The 14,157-nt window shown below is 42.3% G+C and overlaps 1 protein-coding gene across 1 annotated transcript in view; it reads left to right on the top strand.

Annotated features, from left to right (window-relative positions):
• The first annotated feature begins 1,088 nt into the window (after nt 1–1,088).
• syn2b (synapsin IIb) overlaps nt 1,089–14,157 on the top strand; it is a 67,912-nt gene continuing 54,843 nt past the window's right edge. The window contains exon 1 of the mRNA XM_068712301.1: nt 1,089–2,251. Coding sequence (XP_068568402.1) covers nt 1,785–2,251 — 467 coding nt within the window. The 5' untranslated portion in view covers nt 1,089–1,784. The remainder of the gene's footprint in view (nt 2,252–14,157) is intronic.

Below are 14,157 nucleotides of genomic sequence, written 5' to 3'. Positions count from 1 at the left end.
CGTGTGTGGGATTTTTTATTTATTTTTTCCCGCTTGAATAATCTCTTTTCTCTCTCTTTTGTCCTGTCGTCTTCTGAATGTTTTTTTTTTTCTTCTTCTTTGAATTAAAGCTTGGAGCAGCAAACGGTGCAGACAGCTGTATCTGCTGCTGCTGGCATTTAGGAGAAGTGCTCTTCTAATTCCCTTAAATAGTGACTGCATCAGAGACACGGAAATAAATAGTGTGACGCGGTGTAGAAAAGAAAGTGTATCTACTCTCTAACTGAAAGGACTCGGGAGTGTGTTTGTGTCATCCATGTTTTTTAATGTTCCGCAAGGAAGTGAAGGTTTTCACGGACGTATTTCATGATAGAAACCTACTATTTTGATACCCTTTGATTTCTCCTGCTTTAACATACAAATGCTAAAGTGCCCTTAAGGGAAATCATAAGGAAAATCTTACTGCAAACAGGGTCTCCTCAAGCGTCACCATTACATGTTCCGCTTTCTTAGGCTGCAGAACAGCGCACGTTATTGAGGAGCAACACGTTCCACTGGAGGGAATCATTTAAGGGATTAAATCAGTCGATAGAAGCCATCGCCGTGGAATGAACCTCTGTCCTTCTCCTCTCCTTCCTCTGTTCTCCCACTGTCCTCTACCTAGGCTTCTTCACTACAGTGGTTAGAATTACAAATCAACCCTGCCCTGCTTTTTGCCAAAAAAAAAATGTAATGAAAAAATATGGGCATAAGCACATTCTCAGAGGGGGGTGGGGTGGAGGTATTTATTTATTTTAGCTCTGTGAGAATTAATCCACTAGAAATACATGAGCCCACAATGGCATGAAAAGAGATGAGGGGAAAACAGTTTGGGATGGACGGTAGAAAGATGGATGGAAGGATGGCGGGAGAAGGAGGCGGGGCTTGGGTGGATGGTGTTTCCATCTCTTAACCCCACCTTATGGGCGCTCGCAGGAAACCCCTTCCAGTGGCTGCACACGGCACGCAAGCGCTACAAGGCTGCAGCACGACACGCACACGTAGCCTATGATGTAGGAGGATGATGACAGGAGAGGAGGAGGCGGGGGGAGGGGGAGACAGCCAGTGAGAGAGAGAGAGAGAGAGAGAGAGAGAGAGGGAGTGAGGGAGTGAGCGAGAGGAAAAGGGCATAGTGAAAGGGTGAGATAAGCAGCACCGAGCAGCATCTCTTGAGCGCATTCAGCTCACAGCAGCTCAGGAGGCAGGACGACAGAGCAGAGGGGGGAGAGCACCTTGCACCTCACCGAAGGGGGCGACACCACACCTCTCTCTCTCTCTCTCTCTCTCTTGGACACACACTCTCGCACGTCACACACACACACACACATTTGTGAGGAGGCGTGAGGCTCAGGGGGAGGAACACCACACCACACGCACGCTGTTTTGCTGGCTTAGCTGTGCTTTGGAGAGCTGTCTCTTGAAGACTGGACCAGAGCTGTTTCCATCCTGCTTCATCCATCCTTTCCTTCCTTCCTGCTTTACCATTCCTACAGCTCAGAAGCGTCTCTCCCGTTGGCCAACACCTTGATCATTCGGACTGATTTGGTCTCTCTGTCATTCATCTAACCTCTGATCGGCGCGTCTCTCTCTCTCTCTCGCTCTCTCTCTCTCTCTCTCTCTCTCTCTCTCTCTCTCTCTCTCTCTCTCTCTCTCTGTAACCATCTCTGCCTGTCTGTGCTTTCACTCCATTCAGCCGAGAGATCAAGAGACACACTGAGAGAGCATCTAATCCGACCGACTGAGAGACCGACCGTTCGACCGCGATCATGAACTTCCTCCGACGCCGTCTCTCGGACAGCAGCTTCATGTCCAACCTGCCCAACGGCTACATGTCAGACCTCCAGAGGTCGGACCCAGCTGCTCCTCCTCCCCCCACCGCCACCTCCCCCTCCCAGCAAGGCGGCCCCTCAGCCGTGGCCCCTGCCCCGGCCCCTGCCCTGTCCCCGACCAAAGCTCCGGTCCCGTCCCAGGCTCCCGCCAGCTCCCCCGCCGCCCAGGAGCGGCGTGCGAACCAGCCGGCTCAGCCGCCGCCTCAACAGGCCCCGTCCTCCTCTTCCTCCTCCTCCTCCTCTGGTGGCTCCTCTGGCTTCTTCAGCTCCTTCAGCTCCATCACCAACGTGGTCAAACAGACCGCCGCGACAGCCGCCGTGTTCGTGGAGCAGACGGCGTCCTCTCCCTCGCTCTCCAAGAAGTTCAAGATCCTGTTGGTCATCGATGAGCCCCAGCACGAGTGGTAAGTGTGAGGATGCGAGTGACTTCAATGACGGGTGGAGTGTTAGCCAATCGACTGATGGGAAGTGGTTGTGTTAGCTGGCACGGTGATTGAGATTTTTTAATTTTTTGGGACGCTCTTCATATTTGGTGTAAGAAATATTTGTGTTATAGTCAGCCAGAAGGAATATGAGTCACTGTTAATTAGAAAAAAAGCTAACTTACATGTGGGCGCATTGGCTCACAAGTGATTGCTTTTAATCTTACACGAATCCTGAATGAACTCTTACGTCCCTTTTTGTTTGTGTTCTATGTCTTTGTTTCAAAAATGTTGTTTCTCTCCTCTCACTAAAGCTGCTCCCAAAATAGAAACCGCTCTATTAATCTCAGGCAGGAGAGCTTTTCTCTCTGTGGTTTGGATTCACACATCGCACCAGCTTGCGCCGTCACCTGCCTCTGTTTTCGCGTGTTTACGCTGAACCTTTATGACGCCATGTGCGTGCGTGCATATTCTAAGGTCTGTGAGTGAGTGTGACAGCGCTGTGAGCAAGTGTGATTCCAGCCCTTGACGGCACAAGTTGGCTAACAGGATATTATCCCCAAGCTATTAACTCATATATCATGAACTGGCATCCGAGAGCATGTAGCTCTGCATAAAACATCACCAACACAAGAGATATGTGAGCCCTTGGCTGTGTAATACTGTCACTATCCCGCTCGCTTCTCTGTTCCTGCAAATCACATTTTCTCACTATAAATGTTTTCTGTGTGGATGTCGATGATGGGTTTTACAGCCGTTTATTGCCGCCATTATCTCGGTGTAATGTCATCATCTCAGCCCTGTATTGGATGGCGATGTGATGGAGAAGTGACAATTTTGACCTTTCGCAATTTAATGGACATTCTGCAACGTTGTCGTGAGCGTGTTTACTGTGGCTAACAAAAACCATGCCGTATGGTTCAACGCATAGCAAAAAAAAAAAAAAAAGAGTAAGTGGACCTTGAGTTAAGATTGTTGCTGTTTCAATCTGCTGATGAAGACTATGTGTGATATGGTCAAAAGCTCCAGAACAAGCAAAAAGAAGGTCTTGAGTTGAGATTGGTTTGCTAACTCTGCATGGGTTTGGGCTATATACAGATGTTTAGAAGCTCACTCTATTCTGTTTGGAAATGCATCTTAGTAGTTGCGGATAAGACTTGGAAGTTCTACCTTATACATTTAAATATATTTATGTTTTAGTGCCCAGAAAACAACCCTCTTTGGGATCTTGCCATTGTAGTTGTCTGATGCTGAGATTTCAGTGTCTCATTTTGGCACAAACGCCACTCTCTTTACATGAACCGGTATTGAAATGCTATGGCACTGTACTAGTTATCTATAATCCTGTCTGAATTACCGGCGTGCGCTTAGAAAATAAAATACTGTTCTATTTATCACTGACTAAGTAACGTCTGAGTTTCAGACACGGACTGAATGCTTTTTTCCCTCTTTAGTACAGTTGATATTACTTCAATCTGAACAGGATTATCTCCATTACGGTGCATTATGCATGTTTGTGGAGGGATGCGCGAGTGCTGAGGTTTCACCACACTGAACTTTCTGACTTCAGCTCTGCATTATGGTGATCCTGCGTTCTCTCGCTGTGAGTGTCTTGCTGGCTTGTGATTGGATGACGTGGCGATGTCCGAACGACGTCCTGCTCTTACAAAATGTGTAATGACCACACATCAGAATTATAGATCTGGATTTAATAATGCGTTTTCAGACTCTCAAATCTGAGTGGAGGTTTGAGTTTACTACCTGTGAGAGCAAGCTCCACCTCCTGTACATAGCCAGACAAAGCATTTAAGAGTTTATTCCTCTATACTGAGCTGCTCCTTTTTTCAGCCAAATAGTTGTCCCTTTAAAGTAAATGTAGCCTGTCGTCGGTGAAACCCCTAATGGCCTGCGACAGTCGCTTTAAGTGACTTGTAACCACCGTTAACAATGGGGTTTGACTTGCATGAAGAACTGCGGTTTTTCCAAAGGGGAGATCTAATTACTCCACATTTGTGAGACATGTACAGTATGCATAGAGATAGCTGAGTTTGCAGTGACTGCTAATTGATGTTGCAATACAAATGTGTGCTAAATGAATGTTGTAAAATATATATAAAAAATACATTTTTAGGTTCTTGCAAAATGTCTGCCACATCTCTCTCCTGGGCATCTGGGCCATAAAGGTATTCTATTAAATGTTCTAGATTTTGTGAAGTGTGTGACCTTTTTTTAAGGATTCTGCATGTGGTGTTTGATGGATAGCATCAGCCTGAAGCCACACTTAAACTTAATGATCCTCATCATTGTGAAACTTCTATCCTTCATGTCATTTTGAATGAAATCACAAAGCTCGATTTCTGATATTTAAGATAGATGAACAACTATAATTACTTCTTAACGTTACATTACGTTAAACACTACTATAAGTTCCTTGCATGATGTAGAAACTTTAACAGCCCCCTCGAGAAATGCCTGTGTATTAGTGATATGGTTCACATACCAAACATAAATATACCTTTCATTGTGAGAAACACATTTGGTATATACAAAGTCTATATGACGCAATCCCAATTTACTGAGTACCTGACCACATGTAATCTAGGAATCCAATGCAAACACCCACACATAGGGGTGAAATCCAGAACCGGTTCCAAATGGTCTGATCCGAGGTTATCAATGCTTTTTATTGATGCCGGCATGTTTTTTTTTCTGACAGTTGCACATTGAAAGAAACTCATGCGTTATGGCGTTAAACTCTGTCTGCACTGCTGGTAACAAGCAGGAGCAGTGTTTCCCATTAATTACCAAGACGAAGCACCGCCACAGTTTCATAATGAACCGAAAATACTGTTTGCGCTTCTCAACGGACGGGTTCAACGCAGTCTGCCGAGGGGGGGTGAACTCAGCAGATCGGGGACGGCCCTGGGCAAGAACACTGAAACCCAAATGTCACCTGAAGGCGGGGCCATCAGTGTATGAATGTGATGTGAGTGGTCTAGAAAACTAGAAAAGGCGCTTGTCCATTTACCATGAAGATTCGGATCAATAAGCTCAATCGATAATAGCATTGGTATTAATATAATCATACCAATTCCCATCCCTGCACACACCCAGGTGAATCACAAGCGAAGTTTGATGAATAGTCTAAAAGAGAAATATGTGCAAATGGAATTTCTCATTTCCACCTGTCAATTACAATCAAGGGGATGATAGTAATAAGAAGCAATGAAGCTTTTATTTTCTCTTGCTCTGTCTTTCTGTTTTTAGGTCCTCCTTTGTGCCCTAATTTGCCTTTTCCCAAAATGAACCCTCTTTTAATTCTGGATTTAAACCTCCTTTTCTAAATCCATCTAAACTTTGCGCATTAAAATAGACAGGGGAACTAAACATGCAGTTAATAACGTGCTATAACTGTAAATAACGCTGGCATCCCCTACAAAAGCACTAGCATAAGAGTATAAGGGACCACAGGTAGCGAGACTCATTCCCTGAGCTCTCAGAAATCGACCGGGGCGCCGGTGATGGCTCACTGCGACTGTGCCACAAAAAAGAGACCACAATGAAGCCGCTTGATGGAAGAGTGCGTGCATTTTGGAGGTAATTCAGGATGGGAGTGTTTGAGTGTAGCCGCATGCAGACCTTATGTAACAGAGGGAAGAGACAGTGTCCGCCAGGGCCTTTCAAGGTGACTTCAGCACAGAGGGGGAGGATGAAGGAAGATGGGGATCTCCCTTCATCCGATGTTTACGTGACCCTCTTCCTTGTTTGTCTCCGCCTCTTTTCTCTTTGCGTCCCCTCTCTCTGCCTTTTACCACGACAGTCTCTCTGTGTGTGGCTCCAGAGGAAGCGCTCCGGGTTCCCGATGCGATGAAGTAACGAGAAGCGACGTGGTGATTCAGCACTTTCTGCCCAAAGGCCACATCTGCTCTCGTTCCTCTGCTCTCTATATCTGTCTGCATCTCTTTTTTTCGCTCTCCCTTTCTTTACCTCCCTCTCTGTTTATGTATTGAGTATGCACTCCGCAGTTTGGGCCCCAGCACCAGTGAGCGTATTTACCTATATTGCATAAGTGCTCATCAGAGGCGATTATTTCGGGCCGTTGACTTTAATGTGACTCATAGCGAAGGGTTTTGTTGGTTTGGCTGTTAAAGCTCAAGCGTTGATTGGTTGGTATTTGAGAGCATACCGATTAGCCAACAAAACATTTACAACTGATTCACGGAGGGGTATAAAAGTTCTTTAAATCACTTATTCTTACTGAGTCGTTTTTCCCACAAATTGACTAAGCATAAAAACTACAAGATAAGAGAGAAAACCCACACGTTTGGGTGTTTGGGATTATTTCGTATTTCTGTGGTTGCAGCAGAAAAGGTGCAGTTTTTATCGACTCAATCACATTTGTTGTACGACGACAACAAATGTAAAGCATTTAATGTAAAGAACAGCATTATGTTTGTGCATATCTGTGTGCTTGTACTCATGCATGCGCATAATTAAAATTATTATCGCATTAGAGCGAGACAGGAGTACACAGTGAGAGCAGGTGGGGAGGTGGAGCCGCGTATATCTCCATCAACATCTCACACACACACACACACACACACACACATGAATTTACAAGTACCTGCATGCTCTGTTTCTGTTTTCAGTCATATGATTATACACAGTAGGAAAACTGTGAAATTTCACACAGAATTCAGCATTTCTTTGTGGCTATGCTGTTCCTGGTTCCTGCTCACTGAGTTTACTACAGAACTGTAGTCTTCACGGCAGTGATTAGGAATTATCTGTGGCATCATGGTTCTCAGCTGCAGGTCCACACACACACACACACACACACAGAGAACTGACCTTATTACAGCCGGTGGCGGCGTCATGTTGACTTTATGAGGTCCTCTTGGTTTCGACCTCTGAAGTCTTGTACCTCTCAACTGTTACTAGACCAGTGGCCTTTTCAGCCAAAGGGACAAGACAGAAACAACTCCAAGGTGGAATTTGTACCCTTGTAATTTCCAAAATTGGATGTGATGTTATAGGCATGGTTATAGCATCTGATTAATAACATTTCTGACAAATTTCCCAAACAAAATGACAGTAGCGGAGGCATCATTGACGTCATTGACGTCATTGACGGTTTACCTAAGTAGTAAATGTAACGTGCATTTCTCAGTCAATTAACCACTACAATGGACATTTTTCACAGTTTGTATGGGACTTTTCATGTACTAAATAATGTATGTATGAAATCTAAATTATAAATAATTTATTTGTAATTTTCTTGAGAATCGTTTAACAGTTCTATATGCTGAATAGTAAAAACGATGCGCTGGTTTTATTGTGCAGCTTCCAGGATTAGCCCTTTAATTGATAGCCTATGCTTATGTATTCAACACCGTCTCTGTGAGGAGCACCTAGATAAACAGAAGGCTTGTGTTTGCTCTCAGGAGACCAGGCTGGAGGGAATACAGATCTGTGGCACTGCCGACGTCAATACCAACTGACTAATAACCAGCGTTAGACTTCTCCCTAAAGGCCTGTTGGGACTCAAGATCAACCATTTCATTTATGTCAAGAAAAGCAGTTAGCCTTTCAGCTCATTTAAATGCGACAGGAAGTAAAATATCCCCCTTTGTGCACTATCTTTACTTTTTCATGACTGTGCTGTTTTCTTGTCTTCACGTTCTCCACTGTGGAAGACATTTTGTGAAGACAGTTCGATAAGCACAGCACTTAGAGCTTGTGCTATCTCTATAAATTCACACCTGATTAGGCCGTTAAACTAGAAGAGCCAAACGGCCCGAGAGGCTTTATTAAAAAGGTTTTAATGAAGGGTTTGACATCCTTTTAAACGGATGTAGACATGAATACAACTGCAGTTTGACTCCATTTAATACAATTATACTTACATTTTATGTGAGGTGGGAAGCCGTTTTAGAAGACATGGTGTAGCCAGCGTTTTGGAGTTTTCTAGCCTGGTGAAAACTGTTTGGTCGCCACTGCAGCTGAAAGGACCGGAGTGGATTGAAGGAATAGACTCCAGAGGTGGAACATCTGTTGTGAATTTAGGCTAAGCTGGTATACTTATTATACGTTATAATGCTAAATGTAGCATTTTGTTATTTGTTTGCCAGTATTGTTTTGTTTCTTTCTTTCATTGGGAATATATAGATAGATAGATAGATAGATAGATAGATAGATAGATAGATAGATAGATAGATAGATAGATAGATAGATAGATAGATGTTTACTTTATTTATCCCCAGGGGGAAATTTGTTTGTAGCAGCAGCAAACAAAGGTACACAGTAAAATAAAAAATGCTCAATATATACAATACAATAAAAATAACAGTGTAGAACCTATTAAATTCAATTTAAAGAAAATAAAGGAATAAAAAATGCACAGTATATACAATAAAATAAAATGGTATTAAATAGAGACATTTTCATTTTTTGTGTAATCTAATCTTGAGTTCTGACCTTCTGATTGTAGCATGTGCTCATTGTACAAACAGACCTCTTCAGTTCTCTTCAATAGCCTCTTCAGTCGGATGAGGAGGCGCTAACGATACAGCCCTGTGGATGCACACAAAGCCTTTTCACTCCGTCATAACACGAGATATTTACATCTAATCCTTATTTCAATTTTAGGAGAGACCCAAGCAAAGTAGAGTTTTGTCAACTCATGACTTTACAACTTACTATCTAAAACTAAACACACAATAGGTCAACTGAGAAAAGTGAAAAGAAAAGAAACGGCGCCGTATTGACTGTGTCATTAGTGTTGCTGATTGTGCTACTCTGCAGTAAACCTGTTACTATGCATGAGGCCCACAGATACCTAAGAGGGCCGTAAACGAGACCAATCAGCATCACAACGTCTGGTGAAATAGGCCGCTGTTGCTATGGCAACAGGTAATCCTCTTCAAAAATTGTGAAATGGTTGAAAAGAGGCATCAATGTGATTTTTCTTCTTCTTTTTTTTTTCTACCACAAAGAGCTGTTTGCGGTTTACTTTTACTTTCTCTGCATGAGGTGCGCGAATAAATGTAACTATTAAGACTATTAAGTTGTACATTCACACTCAAATTCCTGTCTCTAAATGACACTATGAATTATACAGACATGTTATCAACATGAAATACAACGTTTTCATTGGGCCAAATGAGGCAATAGTTGCAGTAGCAACACAGTAGCTCTAAACAGCTAATATAGTGGCTATCATGGATAGCTGTAAACCGATCATAGACAATAAAAGACAAATTTGTCTAAATCATAAATTAACAATCAAAAGTTAGTTTTGTCAAACTCTTTTTTTTATTGGTTGCTACAAAGCAGGTGGAATAGCGTCAAATTGTATTTTTTGTGATCGTCCACCTGTAGTTTTGTCTCCGTTACACACAGTAAGATTCAGCAACTAATGGAACTTGCAACTCATTTCACAATCAAGTTCACAACCACACGTTTGACGGTCTGGGGCTTCTCCAAAAGGTTGATTTCTGATCTCGCAAGGAGCTTTTCTTTGCATTCATCACGACTGAGGACATTGATATGAATCACCAGCTAAAATGCACACCAGCGGTTACAAACAGCGTGTACAAAAAGGACAACCTTGGACGCGCTCCTGCTGAAAATGAAATATTCTTTTAACGAGAGGTAAAACGGTTGCTCAATTCCTCAGTACAAAAATTCACCGGCTAACTATTATGACCAACATTATGTGGCTTTAAAGCCAATAACAACTGTAACTGCAGCGGTGGAACCGGTAGGTGGTTCAAATCTCGCCTAATGGTGCAGTGTGTAGGAATAGGGGTCATCCAGCGGCCAGCGTTTGGTTTGTCCTTTCTGGGCTTCTGTAGAAACATGGCGGCGGGCACCGTGAAGAGGACCTGCTCCATGTAGATATAAATGATTCATTATAAGCTACGAAATACACAACAATTGTTTTTCCAGGTGATTATACACTAAAGAAAACGTACTTATTAATATGATATTCCATTTTGGACAGTAAACGCTACACACTGTTCCTACAAGCACTTTTGTTGTATTCTTTGACTGTAAGTATGTACTGCCCTTTGTGGACTGCGTTGTCTCATAATGATAATTCTTTAGCTTGAGCCTGACATGACTGACTCAGGCATTCATTCTCGTTACTTTCATTTAGCTTCTGAATAAGGAGAAGGAGGCTGTGTGTGTTTCTGAGAGAGACGGGGAGGAAAGGGAGTTATTATGCAAACACAAATATTCAACACTCTAATTACAGCTGAGCAAAGTGGCCAGTAATTACATCCAGTACAGTTTTTTTTTTTTAGTAACAGGAGACCACATACATATAAGGTGTTCTCTGTAAAAAAAAAAGAAGTTATTTATTGTTCAAGATTAAGCCTCACAGGGTAAGAACTACTGGACATATAGGTAAGTGGTTACATTTCCAACCCTTCTCCTCACAACACTCCACCGTTTGAATATTGACTTAATAATTGATTTCTACCTAATGGGATTCATAAGAGGGATAACTTGCTGTAAATTTCATTTCTGACAAATTTGACCTACTTATTATTTGGCCTGTTGAGTTGACCGAACTGAGCACAGGTCATGAGAGACTGCATCTTGTGTACAGCAGCTGGGGTACTTTTTTTTTTCATCACACACAAATACACATTTGTAAAAAAAAAACAAAAAAACAACTTACTTATGCTTAACATTCTGTTGTTCACATTAATTAGCCCGTTCTTGTTTCTGCGTGAGTTATTGTAGCTCGGCTAGGAGCTTTAGGAAGACAACTGGCTAACTTTAGCCAGACTTCGTATGATAACTTTAAATAGCTGTATTGTCATAAACGTAACAATCCACATGAAATAGTTTGCTAATTATTGCTAAAATGTGATGCCAGCACCGGTTTGCTTAGTTATCAATGCTGTTAGCATGGTGGCTAACCATCCTACTCCGTTCTGACATATCGCTTCGGTTTGCACACTGACAGAATGTTTGAATGCTCAACATGTTCATATTCTAATCCTAAAACCTCTCTTGCTGTTTTCTGTGAGGTTTTTCGGATTCAACAAACTCTCTTAACTGGACAAACTTTGCTCGTTTGAGCCTGACGAATACCAGCTGTTCATTAAAGGTTTATTATTAGCCTTATCGACGCTCCTAATACAGTCATACGAGGCTACCTGCACCGTTCCATGTGGGGAAGTTTCATTCACAAAAATGTCACCAAAGAAAAGAGTTAAAAAGGGTTTCAGGTCTCACTGTCATAAATTACCAGATATAAATATAGCAAGTTTAGCAGAATCAGGGGTGGTGTTAGAAAACATTAATTGCACAGCTGTCAGCGATGTGTCATCAGAGGAGCGCTGTGCTGTGACAGAAATAAAGAGCTGATGGTTTCACATGAAGTTTAATGCATAGAAATGTTCATCTAAAGCAAAGTACATGATTAAGAGAATTTTCTCTAGCAAAAAGTTGCTGTATCAAAATACGCTAATACGTAAATTTGTAAGCCATGATGATGATTATGATATAATAAACACAATAAGAACATTTCATTAAGTTTGTCTTAGTTGTGTATTTTATTTTTGAGTTCCTGTATCATACTTAAATCCCAAATTAATTAAAATTAACCATTTCAGTTGAACTTTCTTGTTTACCCTTCACTGGAAACATGCGACAGGTCTGGACCACTGAATTACTTTGGTACCGTACGTAAGAGAAAAAGTACAAGAAAATTGGTGAATGACCCAAATTCTCTTAAATGGGCCACAGATCTGTACGTACCGGTCGTTCCAACACGAGGCCCAGTGTTTCCTGCGTCTTGTGGCTTATGCCATTAAGGTGCACTCTAATTGTACTGAAAGTACACATAATTTGATCAGCTCAGGAGTAGTGCAAAGCAATAAGCTGACTGAGCAAGGGGTTTTCCCCCTTGAGCCAACCCCGTTTGTACCCTTGCACTGACAGAAGCAACCTAACGACATATACGCCTGCTGTGCGATTAAATACAGGGCTGAGGGCTCCCCAAATTAATTCTGAGGTTCTGTGAATTCCCTCAGCAGAATTTAAATAGAGTAATGTCTCCTCGGCGTATCCCTTTTTGTCTGTGAGCTGAGAGAAGAGTCAGCCTGCCTTTGTTTGTCTTCCATTAGGCGAGGGTCGATGTGAAGCAGTGCTAGTTTTGGAAGTCAGCAGGGAATCAGGGGAACCCGACCGATAGAGGAAGGAAGGAATAATGGGGGGGAAAGTAGAGAGAGAGAGAGAGAGAGAGAGAGAGAGAGAGAGAGAGAGAGAGAGAGAGATCAGACCGGAGAACAGAGCAGGTGATGGAGAAAGCTGGTAAGAAAAGGGAGGACATGAAAGAGAGACTATGGAGGGAAAATGAGTTCAGCTGAAGGAAAGATTCAGTTTTTCCATCCATAACCATTAAGCTACCTCGGGTAGAGGCTATTACAATAAGCTGCGTCTAACAGGGCTCCAGGCTTTTTCTCCCCTGGTAACTATCTCCTAGTGTCTGTTGCTCTTTCCCCTTCCTGCTTTCTCTTGCTGTCTCTGTCCATATAATGAGAGGCTCCGATCCATCAAAGGATCAGATAGGCTTAAAGCCAGTCTGAGCCCCAGCTCACTACTCATCGTGTTGCCCACACAGCATTAGATGCCAAGCAGAACCTTGTTTTACGACAAAAAAAAAGTCGGATGCAGTACAAGACATTTTCTATGCCTATTGCTTATTTATTTATGTACATGACCAAGATTTGTCTCAAAACGGCAGCATAAGATAGTCAACGCATAAACACACGTAATTAGTTTACAGCATTCACAATAAAATCCGGAGGGGCAAAAGATAATATAATTATTCAAAACATTTACGTTCCCCTGGAAACACGTTTTTAATATATTTGAACGTCGGATATGAAGGCAGTGTTTTCAGGTTAAGTTTATCTTGTAAAAATATTTGTACAAAAACGCAGTTTTACCGAGTTCAGAACGATGGAGCTTATGCATCTCATTATCTATCACAGCATCAGTTAGACACATGACAAAGCATGTTTGATCCTCTAAAATTGGTCTTGAACTTTTGATTATTGATTCAGTACTTAGTATATCTCTAAATTGGCATTATAGATACTCTCTTCTGCCACAGTTTATTTCATTTTATATGATTATAAAGATGTATATGGAAATAAGGCGATTCTCTACAGCACTTATTGGAGTTATTGAAATAACAATATGGGAATGTCTGCTTTCAGCTGCTCCAGTGAGTTCAATACAAATTCATATTATCGATGCAATATCACCAACTCCAATATTGTCATGAAATCTCTGCAGATTGACTCAAAGTATACCACACCTCACTGACATCAGTGGCTTTAAATTATAAGCTTTGTCAGTGTTTGAGAGGTGAGGTTCTGCAGGGCTCACTCTGTGCGCGGTAATATTAATCAGATAAAGTGTTTTGTGAAAGATGAAGTGATTTAGATAATGAGACAGCTCTGACCTTGCTTCTACAGTGTTTTGTCATCACTTATCTGCAGCAGGGCTCCACGCAGCAACAGCGGAGCTGCAGACTCTACACACATACTGGTAGACGGTACAGGAGCCGTCGTTAGTTCACACAAGCCACCTTGTAAAGAAGCTGTTAGTTAGTATGGAAAAAAAAACTCAGCTGACTCCAGCTGTGACTTTAAATTCAGCGAGGCCTGATTCGCTAGCCATGGCTTTTTGGGGGGGGGTTTAGCCAGCTGCAGCACAGCTTCACTTAGTAATCCTCTGAGGTCTTAAATGGCTCACTTGACCATATGGTGTAAGGTGCAGTGGTGCATTTCAGCAGGAAATGCAGCACAGTTAACACAAACACACACTCACACACATGTTTGCACTACTACACTTGCAAG

Source organism: Cebidichthys violaceus, unplaced genomic scaffold, assembly GCF_023349555.1.
Source record: "Cebidichthys violaceus isolate CVI_PGR_0920_01 unplaced genomic scaffold, fCebVio1.0.p SCAF_17, whole genome shotgun sequence".
In the NCBI taxonomy this organism is placed as follows: Eukaryota; Metazoa; Chordata; class Actinopteri; order Perciformes; family Stichaeidae; genus Cebidichthys; species Cebidichthys violaceus.
Note: the sequence above shows the minus strand (reverse complement) of the source record. Positions and strands in the feature narration are given on the sequence as shown.